At 40.7% G+C, this 23,257-nt stretch overlaps 2 protein-coding genes across 2 annotated transcripts; one reads left to right on the top strand and one right to left on the bottom strand.

Moving 5' to 3' along the window:
- The first annotated feature begins 847 nt into the window (after positions 1-847).
- On the top strand, positions 848-6,859 carry LOC139950707 (alpha-N-acetylneuraminide alpha-2,8-sialyltransferase-like). The gene is made up of 9 exons (XM_071949499.1): positions 848-995; positions 1,756-1,828; positions 2,447-2,514; positions 3,015-3,140; positions 3,771-3,921; positions 4,667-4,782; positions 5,200-5,289; positions 5,520-5,764; positions 6,172-6,859. Exons 1-9 carry the CDS (start codon positions 880-882, stop codon positions 6,390-6,392), a joined length of 1,206 nt encoding a protein of 401 aa, XP_071805600.1. The 5' UTR covers positions 848-879; the 3' UTR covers positions 6,393-6,859.
- A 147-nt stretch (positions 6,860-7,006) lies between these two features.
- Positions 7,007-22,909, bottom strand: LOC139950834 (E3 ubiquitin-protein ligase MIB2-like). Its single transcript, XM_071949660.1, has 15 exons — positions 22,394-22,909; positions 20,845-20,943; positions 19,651-19,822; positions 18,555-18,661; positions 17,979-18,170; positions 17,493-17,614; positions 17,018-17,162; positions 15,992-16,158; positions 15,269-15,420; positions 14,351-14,516; positions 12,745-12,899; positions 11,481-11,607; positions 11,027-11,233; positions 10,383-10,579; positions 7,007-9,812 (listed from the first exon to the last, which is right to left on the bottom strand). The coding sequence occupies exons 1-15, from the start codon at positions 22,500-22,502 to the stop codon at positions 9,764-9,766; spliced, it is 2,166 nt and encodes a 721-aa protein (XP_071805761.1). The 5' UTR covers positions 22,503-22,909; the 3' UTR covers positions 7,007-9,763.
- Between the last annotated feature and the right edge of the window lie 348 nt (positions 22,910-23,257).

Below are 23,257 nucleotides of genomic sequence, written 5' to 3'. Positions count from 1 at the left end.
GTCATCTACCATTGACAGTATCAATGAAAAGAAGACGTTTAAAGAGAACGATGTTTGAAGAAAATGATGTTGAAATACGACGGCTTTTATAAGGATTTTTTTTATAGAAATGCTGCCTTCAGGCTCATGGTGTTCCTTTTTCAAGTATCAAATTAAATGGTGTGTTCTTAAATTTAGAACATGCTGAATAAGTAACTCAGTAAGCAAAAAAAAAAAAAAAAAAAAAAAAAAAATGCTGGTCTTGCTAGCTCAGCTGGCACTGGTAACGTGGTATTAATGTTTTGTTTTAATTTATTCAGGGATGTTGTTTTAGGGACCATCATGACCATTATACCTTCGGGATGCAGCGACCGTTAGTAATAATAGGTGTTCAAATTTTAAATCTGAGGTCTCGAAATCAAATTTGTGGAAACTTACTTCTTTCTCCAAAACTTTATGTCACTTCAGAGGGAGCCGTTTATCACAACCTCTCCCCATTACTTGACACAATGTAAGGTTTTATGCTAATAATCTTTTTGAGTAACTACCAATAGTGTCCACTGCCTAAAGACAAAATGGTAATTAAAATAATGTCACGTGCTGAGAGCGGCCCTCTCAGTGCAAAGGAAAACACATCAATTTAAAAGAACTAAATCACACTGAAAATGATATTCATTATTAAAATCCTATGCATGTGGTAAGGTTTATAATGCCGTTGGTTCCGCTATACGGAAAATCAATCAATACGTTCGTCTATCGCACATCTGCTGTTGTGTCCCCCCCCCCCTTCCGATAAAAGACAATAAAAACTGCGATCGAATTTTTGAAAAGTGTCACAATTTCTGAACGTGCCGTTGTAGAACACACATTATACACAGCTAGACAAATTATGACAACACTATGAAACACAATAGTACTCTTTTAGTTTTTCTCTCCGTATTTTGTATCGCTAGTTTGTTTTACGGATGGAGACTTTGGCCCGCCGTAAGTTGGAGAAGTACGAACCATTACACGAGGTAAGTATCTGCCATGTTTGGACATATCTGGCTCAAATTTCATAAAAAAAAATAATAAAAAAAACCCAGTTAATACTGCGTATTAATTGCTGTTGAGTGACAATTCTATACATTATAACAAGTCTGATTTCAATTGCAACCTCTTTCTGCCATCAACAATTATTGTTTGTGCGAAGATTTTTGTGCTGATGAAGCAGCTCCATGAAATTTGGCCCTGTTTGTGAAGCAGCTATACATGAAATTCTGCGTTTAAAATGACTGTTGAGTGACAGTCATTATTTAGATGGTAACCTCCTTCTGCCAACCAGCAGTTGTTTGCGCTAAGCTGATATTTTGTGGCGAAGTAGCTCCATGAAATCTGGCCCTCGTTGGCCATGAAAGATGTTAGAAAGAAGATTCGCGGTAAGCAGAATCTTGATTTTAAACCCAGATCTTTCTAGTTATAATAATAGTAAAATAAAAACAAGATTGCTACGAAACAATCTCTTCAAATTGGAGTGGAAAGATCCGAAAAAATAATATCAAATAATATAACAAATATTACTAGTACAGTGACGATAATGAAACGGTGGCAATATTATTTAGTACACAATTTCCTGGTCGGCCGTCTTGTTTTCTTCAAAGCAAAACCACGCCCCCAAATCGAGGCTTGAGGGCAAAATAGTCGGGTCCCTGCTTTGAAAAAGTAAGTAACTGTATTCGCTTACGGACAGGGAACCAGACAGATCTAATTTTGAGTTATTTTGATTAAACCCATCAGCATCAAGTCGAAGATGACAGCAATTCTAAATGTAACCCGGGAGCAACACACGACGCTCAAGCCACTGGCAAAGGTATTCTTCATCATTGTCTAAAAAAAAAATAGTTGCAGAACATCCATTATTAAAGACAGTGGACACTATTGGTAATTGTCAAAGACTAGCCTTCACAGTTGTTATGTCTCAACATAATAATATGCATAAAATAACAAACCTGTGAAAATTTAAATAATTACTTCTTTCTCGAAAACTATGTCACTGCAAAGGCTGTCGTTTCTCACAATGTTTTATCAACCTCTCCCCATTACTCGTTACTAAGTGAGGTTTTATGCTGATAATTATTTTGAGTAATTACCAGTAGTGTCCACTGCCTTTAATTGTAGCCTTGAAGAGACATTACACATCGCAGATCGTTGCAAATCCTTTCCAAAGACTTATAATATATATAAAACAAAAATAATATCATAAATAAATGCAAATTAGATGTTGCTAATGTACCAAAATATATTTTGCAAAATTATTTGCGATCACCGCAAGTTCGATAATCCATGTTTTTGATGCAGATATGATTTTGCGATGCCTCTCAGAGCCACAATATCAAAATGTTTGGATACTTGAGGAAAAATTAAATGATTTTAGTATAGGGGACGATGACAATGAACAAATAATTTTCTCTGACTTCATTTTATACAGACACAACTATTTACAACAGAGGGACCATCCACGAGAACCGTGACGAAAACATTTGAGGAATACGTTCGGTAAAAAACCCAATGATTTTTCAATTAATTTAAAGGCAGTGGACACTATTGGTAATTACTCAAAATAATTATTGGCATAAAACCATACTTGGTTACGAGTAATGGGGAGAGGTTGATAGTATAAAACATTGTGAGAAACGGCTCCCTCTGAAGTGACGACGTTTTCAAGAAAGAAGTAATTTTCCGCGAATTTGATTTCAAGACCTCAGATTTAGAATTTGAGGTCTCGAAATCAAGAAGCATCTGAAAGCGCACAACTTCGTGTGACAAAGTGTTTTTCTTTCATTACCACTCGCAACCTGGACGACAAATTGAGCTCAAATTTTCACAGGTTTGTTATTTTATGCATATGTTGGGATACACCAAGTGAGAGGACCGGTCTTTGACAATTACCAATAGTGTCCAGGGTCTTTATTGTTATTATACCATGCAAAGGTTCATGTTAAACTTTCTATGTCATTTACATTCGCTAACTTTGACATTTACCCCTCTATTTGCAGGCACTTTGTCAAGGAATACACCAACCCTTACCCGAGAGGAACCAAACATGAAAAAGTTTTCGAAATTGTTCGTGGTATCGCCAATCAAACATGGCGCCAAAGCGTAACCAACACCAATGCTTTTAGGTATGTTACGTAATAATGTCTCAAAAAACCATGATAATAATTTATAGTCTAGTAAGTGTACAGAAACCGGTGGTGCAACAACACGACGTTTCGATAAGTATGCTCCGATCGTCCTCATGAAAAAGCTTTTTTTTTTTGGAGAAATTTGTCACGTAGGGCCTACTTTAAGGCAGTGGACGCTTTTGGTAACTCAAAATAATTGTTAGCATAAAACATAACTTTGTAACGAGTATTGGGGAGCTGTTGATAGTATAAAACATTGTGAGAAACGGCTCCCTCTGAAGTAACGTAGTTTTCGAGAAAGAAGTAGTTTTCCACGAATTTGAGTTCGAGACTGTAGAATTAGATTTGGAGGTATCGAAATCAAGCATCTGAAAGCACACAATTTCGTGTGACAAGGGTGTAATTATCTCGCAACTTCGAGGACCAATTGAGCTCAAATTTTCACAGCTTTGTTATTTTATGCATAATGTTGAGATACACCAAGTGAGACTAACAATTACCAGTAGTGGTAAGAATAATTGACCCGCATTCAGTGTCAAAGTGACCCAGAAATGGGTCAAAATGGGTTAACTTAAAAAAAAAATAAGATTTTTAGTATTTGTGTATCTTTTCATTTTGGTTTTTAAGGCGAGACATACTTGGTGCAACGAGGTTCTTGGATTCAAGAAGACTTCTTTACCTTACAAGGAGAAACACTCAAGTTGGTGTCAATTTGACTTTTGATATGAACGGGGACCCGTGGAATGTATCACAAAACTTTTGGTATAATCTTTCTGAAGTAAGTGTGCATTTAATTCAGGGTATACTTTTTTTTTTAAAGGAGCTCCAGTTGCTAGATGCCATTTTTGGGGTCCAAATGTTAGCTCAAACCAATGTGCAGTTTAGTCTGGTACTCTGACTTAAAGTGACTTCTAAATAATGACAAGTCGTCGCAGCTCTCTCCATTACTCCATTAGACCTTTCTATTGCAACGTCACAACCTGAGTTGTTGCCAACCAATGTTAGAAAACTATACGGGAATGCCATTAATGCAAAGCAAAAAACAAACAAACAGAATAACAAAGCAAATCATGTAATAATCAATTCCGTTTATAGGCTAATAATATGTGCAGAAAGTTATGTTGAATTTGGGAGCAGTATCTGTTAACATTCGGTCATCCATGCCAACCAGCGCAAAAGGTATCAATGGGTGCGTTCGTTTAGCTTCCCTGGGTCGACCCCGGTCTGCCCCGGTACGTTCGAATAGCTTTGACGGGCTCACCCGGGTCAGCCCCCAGTGCCCTGCTTGTGGAGTGGGTCACTGGGGGTGATCTGAGGTGCATGCCGTCACCACGAGAAGGCGAGTGTGATCGTTCGATTAGCTCCTGTCAGGGGCTCACCCGAGTGAGCACCGCGGGGTACACCCAGGGAAGCTTAACGAACGCACCCATAGTGTAACACAGCACCCTACTGTGAGTAGCCCTCTTGTGAAACTCTTAACAAAACATTGGCTATATATTTCTATCTTCTTTCTACATTTTCAGAGAACAGTATTTGAGAAACAGAAACGATTCAAACGATGCAGCATTGTAGGATCGAGTGGTGTGCTGGCTGGCTCCAAATGTGGACATACTATCGACGAAGCTGATTTCATTTTCAGGTAATGCAGTGTATGGTTCGATCATAATCTGAAAAGACCAAGGGCGCCACCAAGAGCTTGCTTCAAAGATAAAGGAAGTCTCCTGGCGTAGGCGGCTTGATGGAACCTAATCCGTAGCGAAGCCGAAACCTCGGAGTCTAAATTTGGTCAAAGTTAAAAACATTTAATTTTCGCCCCGGGACACAATTTTTAGCCTCGTTTTTATTGTTACAATGTACACGTTTGAAAACATTTCTATACATTTTGTTATCCATCCTGTCAAATGGCCTTCTACTGTTACAAGTAGGCCTGTAGCACTGGTCACTGTTATACCGTCAGTGGAATAGAGATCGCCGGGCCTACCACACGCCTACCTACTGATGCATCAATGCATTTTTTCTCTTCTTTTTCACCAACTGATGACTGTCAACCAATCAGGTTCAACCTAGCCCAGGTCAAAGGTCACGAAGATGACGTAGGAACCAAGACCAACTTCACTACGCTCAATCCCTCATTTGTCATCAAACAGTAAGTCATAGTTTATTTATGAATTTGCTTTAAAGATTGATTGATATCCAACAAACAATCAATTTATTGAAAATAAAAACAGACGACAAACCTGCTTTTATGAATTGTGATTTTTAAGTTTTCCGCCCTTTTCGCCCATTGCCTCGATGCTTCATTACGAGAAACAACAGAAAACAATTAACATACAACGTTGAACTTTCCTCGTTCTTTCCCCTCACTCCCCCGTCCAGGATGAACACCTTAGGAAAACCCGAAGACGTCACAACCTTCGAAACTTACCTCCGGCAATTCAACGGCAGCATGGTCTGGCTCCCTGCCTTCACTACGAGATCCTACTTCAAATTTAACCTGCGAATAGCGGATATCTTAACAGACTCTGGTATTGCAACGCCGATCTTTAACCACCCGGGACATTTCTCTGCTGTGAAATACTTATGGAGAAGGGCGAACTACGAACAAAATTGGCCCTCTACTGGTAAGAATTAAACAACTTTTATGACGGTAGCCATTATGGTAGCCTGAACATCTTCGAGGCTCGTGAATAACGCCAGAGACCTGCCTCTAAACCCGCGTGTACTTTCACCTTTGACCTCATTCATTTCACAAAAAGATATGCAGTCAAATTATAATAATGCTGACTTTACAGCAATGGGCATAATGGAAAGCTCATGTAACTGCACGTATCATAATGTACCCAATGGAATTACTGGATCTGACAGCAGGGAAGACAGGGTCCCAGACTACCATTATGGCAGTTTCTGTTCTTTGTTGTTTAGGCATCTCCCTAATGACCAACTCCAAAAAAGAGGATCTTTGGAATCATACAAGTATAAAGGACTCTTAAATAGTTGATCATTAACCATTTTATTATCATTGTTTCAGGTTTGTATGTAGTCTCGTCGGCTTTCGGACTTTGTGACGAAATCCATCTCTTCGGCTTCTGGTATTTCCAGAAAACGCTTGAGGGCGCTAGTATACCTTATCACTACCACAATGACATCTCGTTCGGGTACAAACACTCACGATTCAAGGAATTCAGCAACCTTGTACATCTCCACAAGAAGGGAATTCTCAAAATGAATTTTGGGAAATGTAAAAGTTGATATAAAATGGGAGAGAATAATGACAATGTTTTGGCCAGTATCCAAAACTATATTGGATTTGCATGGCGAGGTATCAATATATATTTCGTTTGCGGTCACACCATGTGTGTAGCAAGCTACTTGCCAGGTAGAGTTTGTTTTTTTAGTGAACTGTCTTGCTATAACTACTAAGGACGGTTCTTTTCAGAACTGAGAAGTCTCCCGAACAATCCGATAAATCTACTCCGTGGTAGTAGAATATTAGAAAGACTTATCTCTAAAAAACAAACTCTGCCTGGCAAGTGGATACACACGTGTTACCGCAAACCAAATATATATTGATCCCTCACCATGCAATGCCTCAAAGTCATATTATGAGAAAAACTCATCAAGAATGTAAACCAAAAACCCTTTTTTGTAAATCAATGGGTGCGTTCGTTTAACTTCCCTGGGTCGACCCAGCTTTCGAATAGCTTTGACGGGGCTCACCCCGGTCAGCCCCCAGTGCCCTGCTTGTGGAGTGGGTCACTTGGGGTGACCTGAGGTCCATGCCGTCATCACGAGAGGGCGAGTGTGATCGTTCGATTAGCTCTTGTCAGGGGCTCACCCGAGTGAGCACTGTGGGGTAGACCTATGGAAGCTAAACGAACGCACCCAAATGTTGAAGTCATGACATTAGGGGTTGTTGATAAACGGCACAATCTTGTGTCCCTGTGATTGTGGACTTTCAATAGTGGGACACTTTATAAGGAACATACCAGAATTTGGTTAATGCGACCAAAACAGTTGCCGACAGTGTAAGCACTTCATGAAACCATAGCATACATAGGGTGCGTTCGTTTGGCTTCCCTGGGTCTACCCCGCGGTGCTCACTCGGGTGAGCCCCTGACAAGAGCTAAACGAACGACCACTCACCGCTCTCGTAGTGACGTCGTTTACCTGGGGCCAGCCCCCAAGTGACCCACTCCACAAGCAGGGCACTGGGGGCTGACCTGGGTGAGCCCCTGGAATGACGTCAAAAGCTATTCGAACGCACCATGGCAGACCGAGGATGACCCAGGGAAGCTAAACGAACGCACCCATTAACTAACAAACCTTTCGAGATCGATTCGGACAATATGGTAGGGATTGGTCTCCAACAGCGGTGGAATGAAAAGGTTTTGAACAAACAATGTGCTCTGGGAAACAACTTATGCTTGTTTTAGAAACTTTATTTTTGACACAGATTGAGTACATACTATTATTATATCATGTAAAATGATAAGTCACGTGGGATAGACCTTTTCGAAAATACACACTGCGCAAGTGCTAACTGTTAAAGGAACACGTTGCCTTGGATCGGTCGAGTTGGTCTTCGAAAAGCGTTTGTAACCGTTTTTTATAAAAATGTATGTGGTTGGAAAGATGTTGTAAAAGTAGAATACAATGATCCGCACAAGTTTGCCTCGAAATTGCGTGGTTTTCCTTTCACTGTGCAAACTAACACGGTCGGCCATTTATGGGAGTCAAAAATCTGACTACCATAAATGGCCGACCGTGTTAGTCGACAAGGTAAAAGGAAAACCGTGCAATTTAGAGGCATGTTTGTGTGGATCATTGTATTCTACTTTTACAATATCTTTCTACCCATATGCATTTTTATAACAAACGGTTACAAACGCTTTTCAAAGACCAACTCGACCGATTCAAGGCAACGTGTTCCTTTAAATGTATGCTCCTCTAGCTAGCGACCAAACTTGATCGCTAGCTAGACCAGCATGCACCTTATTCCACGCGTAACGCGTGATGGGTACCGAGTATCGAATTATGTCTATTGTGGTATTAAAATACTAAGTCACGATATTTCAGAAGTCTGGGTACTGTTCAAACGCTTACAACATTGCTGCGCATTTTATACAATGTTAGGTTTTTTAATATGGAAACAAAATTATAGGTAAATAGCTTTAAAATTGTTCACAAAAAAATAAATATTTAGAAACACGATTGACTAATTAGTAAACACAATATTGCTAAAATAATGTGTTTTTGTGGCACATGTTGGATTGAAGCCTGCAAATAGCAATATTATATAGCCATACACATCTAAGGAGAAGTTAGGCCTAATCCTTATTATGTTTAGCTCATAGAGCACAAATTATTGCTTAACAACATTATACATATGACTTTTCGGCTCATTCTGGTATAAGCAAAGATTTTTCGAGTCACATTCTGGGCCCAATTTCATAGAGCTGCTAAGCTTAAAAATTTGCTTAGCATGAAATTTCTTCCTTGATAAAAACAGGATTACCAACCAAATTTTCATTTGTTGCATATTGCTTGTTACTGGTATTCAACTGTTGTTTGCTTATCCTGAAAATCACGTGGAAATTTGGTTGGTAATCCTGTTTTTATCAAGGAAGCAATTTCATGCTAAGCAGCTCTATGAAATTGGCCCCTGATATAAGCAAAGATTGATCGAGTCACAAAAGACCAAAAATATAGACCTACCTAAGTTTTAAATTTATTACATGTTGTAGACGAATTTTTTTAAATGCATTTCTCATACCCAGATCCGAAGTTTGGGTAGAAATTTAGAGGCACTTTATAGCCAACTCAAACTGTAGTTTCCGTTTGCATTTCTCTCCAGAACGAGCCGCTTTCCAGCGCTTTTGTTTCCAATTTCCGTATAAGGTATAAACGTTTAATATAATATAGAAACAATACTTTGTCTGGGGTGTGTGAATAAAATAAACTGTTTGACAATTATTGCAATTATCGAATGAAAGCGCATATAGAATAATACAATTTTGTTCTGACCTTTTAATCTCAAAGGACGGGGGGGGGGGGGGGGGGTGGTGTCACCATTTAATTGAGTTTTTCAAAAATGAACAGCCGTCTGTAAACGAGAATGACGTACTTTCGTAGGCTTGTTTAAGTATAACGGCTGTTAACTGCCACCGCACATATATAACGAGTACCATTTTATTGTTTCACTAACACACTAGCCTCGCAAAGAAATTTTTACATGACAACTTCTTTCTTTCCTTCTTGATTCCTGTCACACCAGTGAGTATATCAACGAAAGAAAGATCACAAAGCAATACAAAATATCACAATTACAGCATAAAAGTTGAAACAATCATAATAAATGCAAACACATTTATCTCAAAGTGTTCAATTTTACCACATATTGTTTTGTAAATAATATTTGTAAAGAGAAAAGTCATGATTTACTTTTAATTGTTAAATACATTGTATGTAGAGAACACATGATTACATTTTGCAGGCAGGCTTAGTAAAACTTAAATGAGTTTTCATTTCCGTAAAATTGAATAATTGTGGTTACCTGTCTAAGTTCCAAGGTGCTTTTATTCAGTCGGTCCAGATCGTAAAGGATTTGATTTTCCATCAAATCAGCTCACTTTGCATGCGTCATTTTTATTCTTGAACATCTTCATAGTCCTGTTTAGAAAAAAAAAACTTTATTAAAGACACTGACACTATTGATAATTGTCAAAGACTAGCCTTCACAGTTGGTGTTTCTCAACATATGCATAAAATAATGAACCTGTGGAAATTTGAGCTCAATCGGTCGTCGAACTTGCGAGATAATAATGAAAGAAGAAACACCCTTGTCGCACGAAGTTGTGTGCGTTTAGATGGTTGATTTCGAGACCTCAAGTTCTAAATCTGAGGTCTCGAAATCAAATTCGTGGAAAACTACTTCTTTCTCGAAAACTATGGCACTTCAGAGGGAGCCGTTTCTCACAATATTTTAGACCATCAACCTCTCCCCACAGTCGTCACCAAGAAAGGTTTTGTGCTAATAATTATTTTGAGTAATTACCAATAGTGTCCACTGCCTTTAATATAATTATGTAAAGGAACATGGATATTATTTATGGCTTTGATTCCAACATAACGTTTAAATTGGCTTTAGTTTTAAAATTTATAAATCTATCCCACTGTGGGTAGAATTTGCATTGAATTATTCAAAAAGGTGGAAACTTTGCACCCTTTCACCAGTTTTACCTTGTTTTCTGGTCCTGTTCCCTCAGCAAGTTCTTTATGGCCGGGTTTAGGGTGACGTCTATGACGTCACGCCCTCCATGGTCTTTAATGTGGATGTCTGCGCCATTTTTGATGAGATAGATTGCTATGGCAACGAGGTTTGATTTCTCATCTTTTGACTCCCCTGCTCCCCCTGATCTATTTATGAGCTCCATCAACTGTAAACAAACAAACAAGCAAACAAACAAACAAACAAAATTAACTTGTAGCTAAATTACTTGGTGTAGAGATTGTATAATAATGGATGTGAATGTGAGAAAATGCAAAGAACCATGCAGGTTGGACACCCAGACGCCGTAATAGGCCCGTATGCTTACACTAATGACCACCAATTTGTATCACATATCAGGGTTACCCCTTTAAAGTCCATAAGGCTGGTAGGGCAAGTGTACCAGGAGCCTGGCTGGAAGAGCAGAATGCACTACCTTCCCAATTGTTTACGAAGCAACTTGGTTTAAAGTGCGTCGCTCAACCCCAAGAGCACAATAAGTGCCATGACCGGGAATCGAACCCACACTCTGCTGCTGACAACACCATGGCTCGGGTCCTGTGGATTGGGACTTGAGTCAAATCTACGTAAACACTGGCACACAATCTTAAACTACCTGTCCGAGATCGCTTGATCCTAAGATATCTTTCATGGATGCCTTGACCATGACAAGGTGTAGGCTGGTATCACCATCTTTGTCCTTTGCGTTGACATCGGCGCCATTATTCACCAGTGCCTCAATGCACTTGTTGTGAGACTTCGTTACTGCCAGGTGCAGCGCTGTCTGACCGTTTTCGTTTTTCAGCTCTTTGTTGCAGTCCCCCTGCAAAGAATAATAGAGAGTGGTTTTACTATTTGAATATGGGTTTTGAGGCGTTGCATTGTGAGGTATCGATATTTATTTGTTTGCGGTAACACTATGTGTGTGTCTACTTGCCAGGTAGAGTTTGTTCTATCTTATGTGGTGCCTGTACGTCTCACGGATGACAGGGGAAGAGAAGGGTCTAAGTTCACGCATAAAGACTATAAATTCTTAGTAACTGCATATCGACAAAAGAGGGCGTCATTACCCGTTTAACCAGTGTCGTGGTGATTTCTATGTGGTCGTTGAGGGCGGCTAGATGCAATGCAGTGAACCCGTCATCTTTCTGAAGATTAATCATACCAGGTGCTACTTCCAAGATCTTATCAACGGCACTGAAGTCGATGGGAAAACAAATTGAGAACGTGTTAGTGATATCACATTACAAATACGCGCGCGTTAGTCATGTAATGAGGTGCATGCAGCTGCTAAAGGGTGCGTAATTAGCTTCCCTGGCTGGGTCGACCCCGCGGTGCTCACTCGGGTGAGCCCCTGAAAAGAGCTAAACGAACGATCACACTCGCCCACTCGTGGTGACGTCATGCACCTGAGGTCAGTCCCAAGTGATCCACTCCACAAGCAGGGTACTGGGGGCTGACCCGGGTGGGCCCTTGGATCGACGTAAAAGCTGTTCGAAAGCACCGGGGGCAGACCGGGGTCGACCCAGGGAAGCTAATCGAACGCACCCAAAGTTTGTTCGCTTGAACAAGAATAGCGCTTGGGTAGTTTATGTTCTGTTGGGAACATGCCTTGCTTTATAGTCTACTACCACGGAGTAAAGATTGTTAGGAATCATTATGGAGACTTCTCAGTTCTGAAAAGAACTGCCTGCTTGTTAACTACTACCTGGTACACTGTAAACACAAGTTTTATCGTAGAAGTTTTGCAGACTACCCCTTTAAGGTACAATTTACAAAACTTCCACTGTAAAATTTTAGGCACTTTACCTGGCAGCTATAGACGATGTGACCTACGTTTACATTCAAACCGCCCTCTGTTGTCAAAACACTATATACGTCATGTTTCGCCGGGCACTGAGTTGCGTAGTCGTAGTAAGATTGCGTACACTTTCTAGCTGGCTGCCAAAACACAAAGGTTTTGCCCAGCGGTATGCGCGCGAATCATGTTATGGTTTTCGTGTGACGTCAGAGGTCACATCGTCTAAAGGGTGCCAGGTGAAGTGCCGTAAATTTCACGGACATTTCTTTTTACAGTGTATGGGCGGAAGGTAAGAAATCAGCCAGGACTACGTTCGCTTTAAATAGTGGATCGCTTTAGAGAGTGGCATCATCACGAGGTAAGAGCTTCCAGAGCGCTTTTTTCACTTTTTTGCATTTAGAGACACCACTCCTAGCTGGCATTTTGTAATGTCCAGACTGATAACGTGAAATTCTGATACCTCAGCAGGTAAAGTTGATGAAACGGATAGAGCCGAAAACAAACAAATTAATCTTCGTTTGAAATATACGTACAAAGAATTTCCAACAATTGCTGCAAAGTGTAGGCTGTTGAATCCATTCTTGTTCAGCAACTTTAGATCTATCTTGGGATGTCTAAGCAACATCGATGTTATCTGTTTGTCTTTCTTAATGAAAGCCACCATGAGTGGTGTGTTCCCATCGTTGTCCTGATAAAAGAAGAAAACGTAAATGGTGTGTTACAATGCATTCATTGGGGAGGTTTAGCTGCACGTTTCGCGTGACGGTGAACGTGAACGTGAACGTCAGAAAATTGTGTCGTTAAAAACTCACGTTTTTAGCATACGTGGAGTTACGTTTTTTTCACGTCGGGTACGTATCGTGCGCGCATATGTCATTAGTGAGCATGCAATAAGCCCGAAGTGGCGACGTCACCCAGAAACAACACAATTGTTCGACGTTCACGTTCACGTATTTGCCGGCGTAACGTGCAGCTAAACTTCGCTATTGGTTCATGGAATTTAAAGGAACACGTTGCCTTGGATTGGACGAGTTGGTCTATAAAAAAACGTTTGAAACCGTTTGTTACGAAATGTATATGGTTGGAAAGATGTTTTAAAAGTAGAATATAATAATCCACACAAGTATCACTCAAAACTGCACGGTTTTCATTTTACGTCGCGAATTTACACGGTCGGCCATTTATGGGAGTCAACTTTATGGGAGTCAACTTTTTGACTCCCATAAATGGCCGATCGTGTTAGTCGACGAGGTAAAACGAAAACCACGCAATTTTGAGGCATATTTGTGTAGATCATTGTATTCTACTTTTACAACATCTTTCTAACCATATAAATTTTATAGCAAACGGTTACAAACGCTTTTCAAAGACCAACTCGACCGATCCAAGGCAAAAAACATTTTCCAATTACAAAAATGCACTTTAGAAACACTATGTTAACTGGTAAAACTGATATGATTGTATTCGAATATGTCGCAAGCACTTTAAAGTATGCTTATATATTATTTTACAACTAGTATCTTTGAGATGTGACAAACCGTCGTTTGACAAAGAACACGAGATATTGTTATTATTATAGAGAAAGCAAATTCCTTGAAACTGTTTTATAATCAATGGGGAAAATTGTTTTGAAGGCAGTGGACACTATTGGTAAATGGCAAAGACTAGCCTTCACAGTTGTTGTATCTCAACATATGCATAAAATAACAAACCTGTGAAAATTTGAGCTCAATCGGTCATCGAACTTGCGAGATAATAATGAAAGAAAAAATACCCTTGTCACACGAAGTTGTGTGCGTTTAGATAGTTGATTTCGAGACCTCAAGTTCTAAACTTGCGGTCTCGAAATCAAATTCGTGGAAAATTACTCCTCTCTCGAAAACTATGTTACTTCAGAGGGAGCCATTTCTCACAATGTTTTATACCATCAACCTCTTCCCATTACTCGTCACCAAGAAAGGTTTTACGCTAATAATTATTTTGAGTAATTACCAATAGTGCCCACTGCCTTTAAGTTAGAGAATATACCTCTAAGAGTAGATTCGTGGCTACAATGTACTCGCCTTCGGCTCGTACATTATATCCACGAATCTACACTTTCTCGTTCACTCTCCTTAACTTAACCGAACGAAGACATACCTTAATGTTGACATTGCACGTGCTTGGCTCGTGCTTGAGAAGCACTTCTGCGCATGTCGGGTGACCTTTGGCAGCAGCAAGATGAAGAGCAGTCAGACCTTTTTCATTGGATGCATTGATGTTACTTCCATTCAGTAAAAGGAACTTAACGATCTCCGGCTCTTTGCTGTTCAATAGTACAAATTCGAAAGCTTTTCGTGACAGTAAAAGTAAAAATTATTTGGTTTGGGAGAAGAATGACATTTCAATCAGCTCCTTTCAATATAAAAAAACGCACCACTCCAATTAATTAAGTGTAATGGTGTTAAGAGAAGTTTTGCTGACTAGACATAGTGAGATGTCAGATTAAAGGGGAGAGCTCTCTTTTAAAACTAGCCTAAGGTCATGTCACATTGGACATTATGTTGAGATGCCAGAGGCAGACAAATATTAAAGGCACTGGACACTATTGGTAATTGTCAAAGACCAGTCTTCCCACTTGCTGTATCTCAACATATGCATAAGATATAAACCTGTGAAAACTTTACCTCAAACGGTCATCGAAGTTGCGAGATAATAATGAAAGAAGAAAAAAAAACCTTGTCACACAAATTTGTGTGCTTTCTGATGCTTGATTTCGAGACCTCAAGTTCTAAAATTGAGGTCCCGAAATCAAATTCGTGGAAAAATTACTTCTTTCTGGAAACTATGTTAATTCAGAGAAGCCGTCTCTCACATTGTTTTATACTATCAACCCCATTTCTCGTTACCAAATAAGGTTTTATGCAATAATTGTTTTGAGTAATTACCAATAGTGTCCACTGCCTTTAAACATTATGAGGAACAAAAACGTACGGACAGACAACTAGACAGAATACAGAAATGATGAAGACAACATTGGAAAATTATCTGTAAGAATGATGGCATAAATATTCCTACCCAATAACTGCGAACATTAATGCCGTGTCGCCATCGTCATCCTTTGACTCCAGTGGTGCCTTAGCGGTCACCAAAGCAATGACACTGTCAGTGTGTCCCCGATACGCGGCAACCTGCAACGGCGTTTGCTTCGCAGGGTTCTGGTACTTCATCTAAAAACAGAAATAAATTATTCACAAAGTTTGCTTTGCTTCTTGGCATTTGCCGGGTTTTGGTACTTTAAGCCATTATACACTTTCGGTAAACAGTATTGTCCAAGTCCCACACTTCATGTATCACAACTTATATATAAAATAACAATCCTGTGGAAATTTAGGCTCAATCGGACATCGGAGTCGGGAGAAAATAACGGGAAAACCCACTCCTGTTTTCGCGCGTTTCGCCGTGTCATGACATGTGTTTATAACAACTCCGTAATTCTCGTTAACGAGAATTTATATTGTTTTACCGTTTTCTCAAAAAGTAAAGCATTTCATGGACTAATATTTCAAGAGAAGCCTTTCACCATTACCTTCTGTAAACCCTGTAAATTATTTGTAAATCTGTGAACTTTTTTTTTTTTCTGTACCGAAAGGGTCCAATGGCTTTAAGACACTGGACACCTTTGGTAATTGTCAAAGACCAGTCTTCTCACCTGGTGTATCTCAACAAACATGTGAAAATTTGAACTCAATTGGTCGTCGAAGTTGCGAAAAATATATTTTCAATGTCCAATATACTTACGGCACTTGGGTTCTTTTTGATAATTTCTTTCACTTTCTCTGTTTTCCCGTTTGCTGCTGCGTGAAAGAGAACAGCTCCACCGTTGGGTTCCGCGTCGTCCAGCAGGCCGCCCATCTCACCAAGCTGTGACTTCACTAACATCTCCAACAAACCGCCAAGGTCTTTGACTGACGGACAGAAAGCAAATAATGGTTAAAGTCCCGCTTTTTTGTAATCTAGTCATTCAACTACTGGAGACTTTTAATAGAGTGGTTTCATTGGATAATCGTGCAGTGGACGTTATAGACTAGGCTTCTGTCTTTATCCGCAATGATAAAGACAGGCACCTGCTACTTAAATTCAGTGATTCCATTGGATACAATAATACCATTGCCCAAACAGTACACTCCTATCATGGCCGACATAGAATTTGACTACGTATCTTTTTGGAACGAATGTTGGTCAAAGGTGAGGGCGGCGGGTCTCTTGCGAGTGGCGTTATTCACGAACCTCGAAGTGTGACGTCAGATGTTCAGGCTATAAGTGGACGTATACTTTCTATGGGTGCGATCGTTTAGCTTCCCTGGGTCGACCACGGTCCTGCCCCCGGTGCGTTCGAATAGCTTTGACGTCATTCCAGGGGATCACCCGGGTCAGCCCCCAGTGCCCTGCTTGTTGTGGGTCACTTGGGGGCTGGCCCCAGGTGCATGCCGTCACCACGAGAGGGTGGGTGATCGTTCGTTTAGCTCCCGTCAGGGGCTCACCCGAGTGAGCACCGCCGCGACCCAGGGAAGCTAATCGAACGCACCCAGTTTCTGTGTTTAGATTGGACCGAGGTGACGTTTTGCAGCTGCACTTTCGGTCGTCTGCAGGCTAGTAGTGTGTAGAGCCTAGTAATGCTTTGTTGGGATCATTGTTGCATGCTCTATCCGCTCCTTTTCGAATTTTTCAGCGAGGGGTGCAAGTTGAACAAAGAAAACAAGTAGGGCGAGATGTTGTCATTATAGCCTCTTTACATCAGTATCAAAAGATAATAACCAAAAATACCTTGTACATCTTCACTGGATTTAGAACATTTCCTCTCTTCCATTATAAGGCATTGGGGATTGATGAAGGATGATGACCCTCCGAAATCAACTTTGATATCGCCGTCTTTGTCAACCAAAGTGACCTCGCCGACTTTCCCTCTGAACTAGGAGCAACAAACATAACAAACAAAAATAAATGGGTTAAAAACTCTCAGCCAAAACAGTCTTTGGCTTCAGACAGTCAAACATAATTGGTTAAAAATCGCTGCTTTTTCATACTCAAATTATCTTCCAAAAGTTCCAACCAAGACCTATAGTAATACAAATAACATTACACAACATATGACATGAGAATGGGTTCATCATTGGGCGCACGTTCGATTAGCTTCCCAGGGTCGACCCCGGGGCATACCGGAACGTACCAGGGGCAGACCGGGGTCGACCCAGGGAAGCTATTCGAACGCACCAAATAGTATTTTTCAATATCGACTAACTTTAGCAGTTTCTTCTTTCCAGCCGCAGCGTGTGGTCTGCAATTCCTTTAGTTTATCGTAGTCCATGTCGATCAGACGAACTTTGTCTCCCGCTTCAACGTACGGGCGGACTCTGGTTCCATCTGCAAGTTGAAAAAAAAATTACCATAATCACCGACAATGACAGTCAAAGGGACACTCCATAAGATTTGGGGGAACATTGGCTAGTTTTTTTTTGTCAGTCAGTTAAAAAGAAAAAAGAAAAAAGACGTTTACGCAAAACAATGACATTAATCAGGCAGAATGTTCCGGGATATCAAGGTTTTTTTTAAACGTTACCACTCATTGTCACAAACATGGTCATCATGACGTCATCTTGCCAGAGTCAAAAATTGAGACGCACAGCACATGGGCGGGCGCCCGTGACGGGCCAACGTATAGCGCACATGTCCACCACCCAAAGCTGATTGTGTTTACAGTGTTATAACATATTTTTGTAAGATTTACCAAGGTTTGGGAGATGATCGATGTAGAATTCACCGCACGTCTCTCTCTCTGAACACCGTAGGTCCATCTTACCATCCTTGCCACATCGGTACGAGTTCATGGATTTACTTGGCCATTGAACTTTGACCCAAGACCGGTAGGAGCCAGGGCTTTGGTCCAATTCACACACCACGCCTACAGTGCCTTCTCCACCTATACGAGTAAAATTATGGAGTTAGAATTGGACCCTCCTCAACAAATATTTACTCCTGTTCTTTAATATACTACAATCAACTTCACATAATTTGAGAGGGATGAGGGCCCGGGTCACTCTGATGCAGTTCTGTCCAAAAGGACGATGTTTTGAAATCAACTTGTTCTAAAACTAATCATAGTTAACCACAGTTCCATAACAACAGAGGGAGGTTTGCGTCAGATTAAAACACACAATCGTGTTATTGTGTTAGCTGGGGTGTCCGAGTGTCTTTTGGACACACTGTTTTAAATATGGGCACCCTGTTTTATCTTCCATTTACATGCTGTATTGAAAGTTAGCATTTCAGATTCATATTGCGAGTTCTGTATAGGCCTACTTACCATCTTGTTCTTTCCATTCCCAATCGGGCCCTCTCATCACTCGGGCACCCGGAAACATGCCCAAGGCTTTGCATTTAGTCGATTTCGATCGTGGGGGCACTTCAACTCTGCGAGCGAAAGAAAGTGTAAGTCATTTTGATTACTTCAAACGAGAAATATCATGTCAATACCAATTCCCAGTAGGACTGTTTGTAATGGACTTTTAACTTACTTAAACCAACTTGCATTGGCTGTCATCACTGAGTATAAATAATGGAAACGTGCTGACTTGAACGCGCCGCGGCACACGTCACACTTCGAGGCTCGTAAAATGACTCCAGTGAGTGGCCTCTTGCCCGTATACTCAATTCCCGTCCATTTGCACCTTTGACCTAGATCCAAACGTCCCCTCAGACCAATCAAACTCCAGGTAGAGAAAGCTTACGGCACTGCACGCTTATCCAATGAAATCACTGGTTCTGATTAGCAAGTACCTAGCTGTTGTTATCCTTGCGGATAAAGACAGGGGACCAGTCTACACAACTCTCAGCCAATGATAGGTCTTCATTTGACCCCCAGTGAGGGCGCTGTTTGGGATTGTGACGTCACAGCAATAATCTATGGGTGCGTTCGTTTAGCTTCCCTGGGTCATCCCCGGTCTGCCCCGGTGCGTTCGAATAGCTTTTGACGTCATTCCAGGGGCTCACCCAGGTCAGCCCCCAATGCCCTGCTTGTGGAGTGGGTCACTTGGGGGCTGGCCCCAGGTAAACGACGTCACTACGAGAGCGGTGAGTGGTCGTTCGTTTACCTCTTGTCGCGGGGGGGGGGGGGGGGCGGGGGGGGGGTAGACCCAGGGAAGCTAAACGAACGCACCCTATAAAGACCTTCTCAGCAGTTACCGTTGGTTATTTTGATCGCCGACAACATCACGGACACCATTAGCGAATAACAACAACACGAACACTTAAAGTTGATTTTACATAGTTTCCTAAAAAGAAATCCTACACTGTTTGATTTACCTGTTTGAAAAAATGCATATATTTCCATGCACTTCTCAATACAATTGAATTGTTTGTGCCGAAATTCACCGGGCAAACCTATCTTGCACATTACTTACCCCTGGATGTGGTAAGCATCAATCCTGGAGAAGCAATGGGTCAGATCGTGTTTATCTTCATTGTAACAAATATGACATAGGTCATAATCGTGACATTGTTTACACTTCCAGCGTATCCCAACAATGTTGCTTGAGTCGCAAACGTCACACATTATGCCTGGATGCTTTACACCTATTGAGGAACAACAGTGACGTCACTATTACGGTTATCGGTCCTATGTTCATTTCTTAAATGCTTTCTCCAAGAAGGACGATCATACAGAGCATACTGATCGAAACGTCGAGTTTAAACTTATATACGGTTCTTTTCAGAACCACCCCAACTCATTTAGAGAAAGTCATTACGTGTTACCGCAAACCTTTCCATATCGTATTTCCACCATGCTAAGAGTTAAATTCTACTTCCAAAAATGTTTTTTTGTTGTTGTTTTTTGGGTAGGACACAAAACGCAATGTCCACATAAATGACAACAAACTAAGGCCTACACAGTTTGAAGATAATGGTCCCAGAAAGCTCCCCTTAAAATATTACTTTATGAGGTGTTTTGAGAAATGAGTAAAACAGTTCACGAAAAAATGTTCGTCACAGTCGACGCAAATTTTTGTTATAAACGGTTACAGAACGCTTTTCAAAGACCAACTCGACCGATCCAAGGCAACGTGTTCCTTCAAAATATTACTTGATGAGGTGTTGTAGTTTTTAGAAATGAGTAAAACAGTTCACGAAAAATCTTTGATTCCCATTCATAAATACATTTTCGGTCAAAAACATCAACACTTTTGGGTCAAAAAGTAAAATAAATGCAAAAATTATAATTGTTCAATGATTTCTTTCAACACAACACCCCTCCAGCTATGAAATGGTAAAGCCCTCCGCCGCCCTTGGGTAAACAACTCCTTATAAGGGTATGCTGTGCGCGTATCGCGTGATGTGGCACAACTGTTTCAGCCGTTGCTCTAGACCAATAGGAGTGCAGAAACTGTCTTATAAGAACAGGTGCAAGCTCGCGTGTCACGCCCATGTTTCAACACTTTTTACTGGTCATAAACAAAGGTTTATACACACCCACGTGACGCGCTCTCCACCAATAGGAATAGCGAAACTGTCTGAGGTATTTATGAATACAAATTTTTAGATGAACCTTCGCACCAAACTATCAAAATAAATATGGGAAATAATTAAAGTCTTCTTACCTACTTGCGCGTTGTCGAAAATTCTTAGATCGAACTTGGTACCGCCTGCTCGGTAATTTGCTGCCTTACCACTGTCCCAGCGCACCCATGCTCCGCTGGCTGCAAAGACATAAACAGGGAATTGAGAAAGTTTACATATTTGTATATTATGTTGAGAACAAGAAATAACTGAGGTAAGTAACCGTTTTTCCAATATTAAGGATATGCCTTCAATGTTTACCGGATGTTAACACAAACCATCAAAGTAACAAAGTAAAACAAACGTTGGAAATTATAGGGCCTATATAAGTGGAAAAGATCATCTTAAAGTCATGCAGCTGTGAGTATTACTGTTAAAGGAACACGTTGCCTTGGATCGGTCGAGTTGGTCTTTGAAAAGCGTTTGTAACCGTTTTTTATAAAATGCATATGGGTAGAAAGATGTTGTAAAAGTAGAATACAATGATCCACACAAACATGCCTCGAAATTGCGTGGTTTTCCTTTTACCTCGTCGACTAACACGTCGGCCATTTATGGGGGTCAAAATTTTGACTCCCATAAATGGCCGACCATGTTAGTTCGCACAGTAGAAGGAAAACCACGCAATTTCGAGGCAAACTTGTGTGGATCATTGTATTCTACTTTTAAAACATCTTTCCAACCATATGCATTTTATAAAAAACGGTTACAAACGCTTTTGTTTTGACCAACTCGTCCGATCCAAGGCAACGTGTTCCTTTAAGTATAATCTAAAAGACTATGCCTACCCGGGGATTTCTCAAATAAAATCACTGTATAGCCTATATGAACTTATTAAACAAGATAATATAATGGAGCTAACTAAAATTAACAGACATGATGCAGATGTTATATTAAAACTGAAGTTATAAAACACATGAAAACATTAATTTGACACCAATTCCTCGATATTGCAGTTGTAATGATACGGCTTCGTTGAGTCAAAGACCCAAATGTATACCGATGACGTAATGGTTTGTTTGCTGCATTTTTTAAAGTGCTGTAAATGGGAAGGTCTACTGCTTTTCCGACAATATTAAGCAGACAAAGTATAGTTTCACATCCTTCTGCAAAGTGGTATACAAACTGTGCCGTCTTCTGGATCCATTGCATGGCTCTGCTTACCGTAAGGAAACGAATCGGCGCTTACGGAAGCAGGGAATTCCCCGCTTACGTCAAGCGTAATTTCACGGGTTAGGAATGTTCGCTTGTGGTACGTGCGTTCTCCAGCATTCTTCGCTTTCCGACGCAGAAATTCGGTGCTTGCACTGTATAAGCGAAGAATGTCTTCCGTAAGCGAAGAATTCGGTGGTAAGCGGATCCATGAAATTGGTCCCTGATATTGATAAATGCAAATAATATAATTACCACGCAATATTAATCATGACTGTATCAGGTCTTATCTCTCAAAATTCGCCCCACTCCTTGCAGTAATAATACCTGGCGCTTTGTATCCTTTGGCAAAAGGCGCGTTCTAAATAATACGGTTATTATTATTATCTCCAATATTCGCGTGACGTAAAACCCGTGGTAACAACTATTCATACTCACTTCTTTCTTTCACCTGGGAAGGGACGACCGTTCCAACGCTGCCCTTCCCCCCATCCTGGTCGTCCCATCGCCAATCCCGGCCTCGAACAACTCGTAATCCTTTCAACATTTTAAAATTCCTCTTCTGTAAAACTCTCCAATAACCATGCAGTCTCGCAAGAGCGTCACAGCTATGGAAACTTTGCAGCCATGCGTTGTTTGGTGGTACCAATCGTCATTCGCAATTATCGGGCTACCAAGTTGTCTGGAATTAGCTGGTTCTATATCATCTGCTACATCGAAGCATCCATTCCACTTTCGTCGCCGTCAATTTGATGTAAGAGCTACTTCGCAGAAAGCACCAGTAGCGCCGGAAACAACAAACTGATTTCTGATAAAATGTTCCGCAGACAGCTCCTTTTTTCCGAAACGCAAAAAGCTCCGCCGTGATCGTTTTACCATAACAATAATAATGTGATTATTATGCTCCCGGGCTACACTACCTACACTCACAATATTATTATAGTTTACTGCAAATGAACATTAACCCCTCAACCGTTTCTCACTACAAGGCTATGGTTACCAATGTCAAAGAACACCAACAATGGGCCTTTTCGAAACAAAGTTTGGGCTCATAGGCTTGGATTATGTCGGTTATTAAAACGTGTACATTTCTTACGGGGCTTCAACTGGGTTGATGGAGCCATAACCAATGCCCAAATACAGAATCGTGGTTTCGCAAAGGGCCAGAAGCTCATTTTAATATTGGAACTTCCCTGTATTTCGCAAGAAGAGGGGGGAATTCCCGTTACTGATGAGAATGTAATGGTGTTTGTGTAAACCTAGTCATTCGTATACAAAACATACAGAAGGTATATAGGTACA

Source organism: Asterias amurensis, chromosome 18 (assembly GCF_032118995.1).
Source record: "Asterias amurensis chromosome 18, ASM3211899v1".
Classification (NCBI taxonomy): domain Eukaryota; kingdom Metazoa; phylum Echinodermata; class Asteroidea; order Forcipulatida; family Asteriidae; genus Asterias; species Asterias amurensis.
This window is presented reverse-complemented; position numbering and strand designations above follow the sequence as displayed.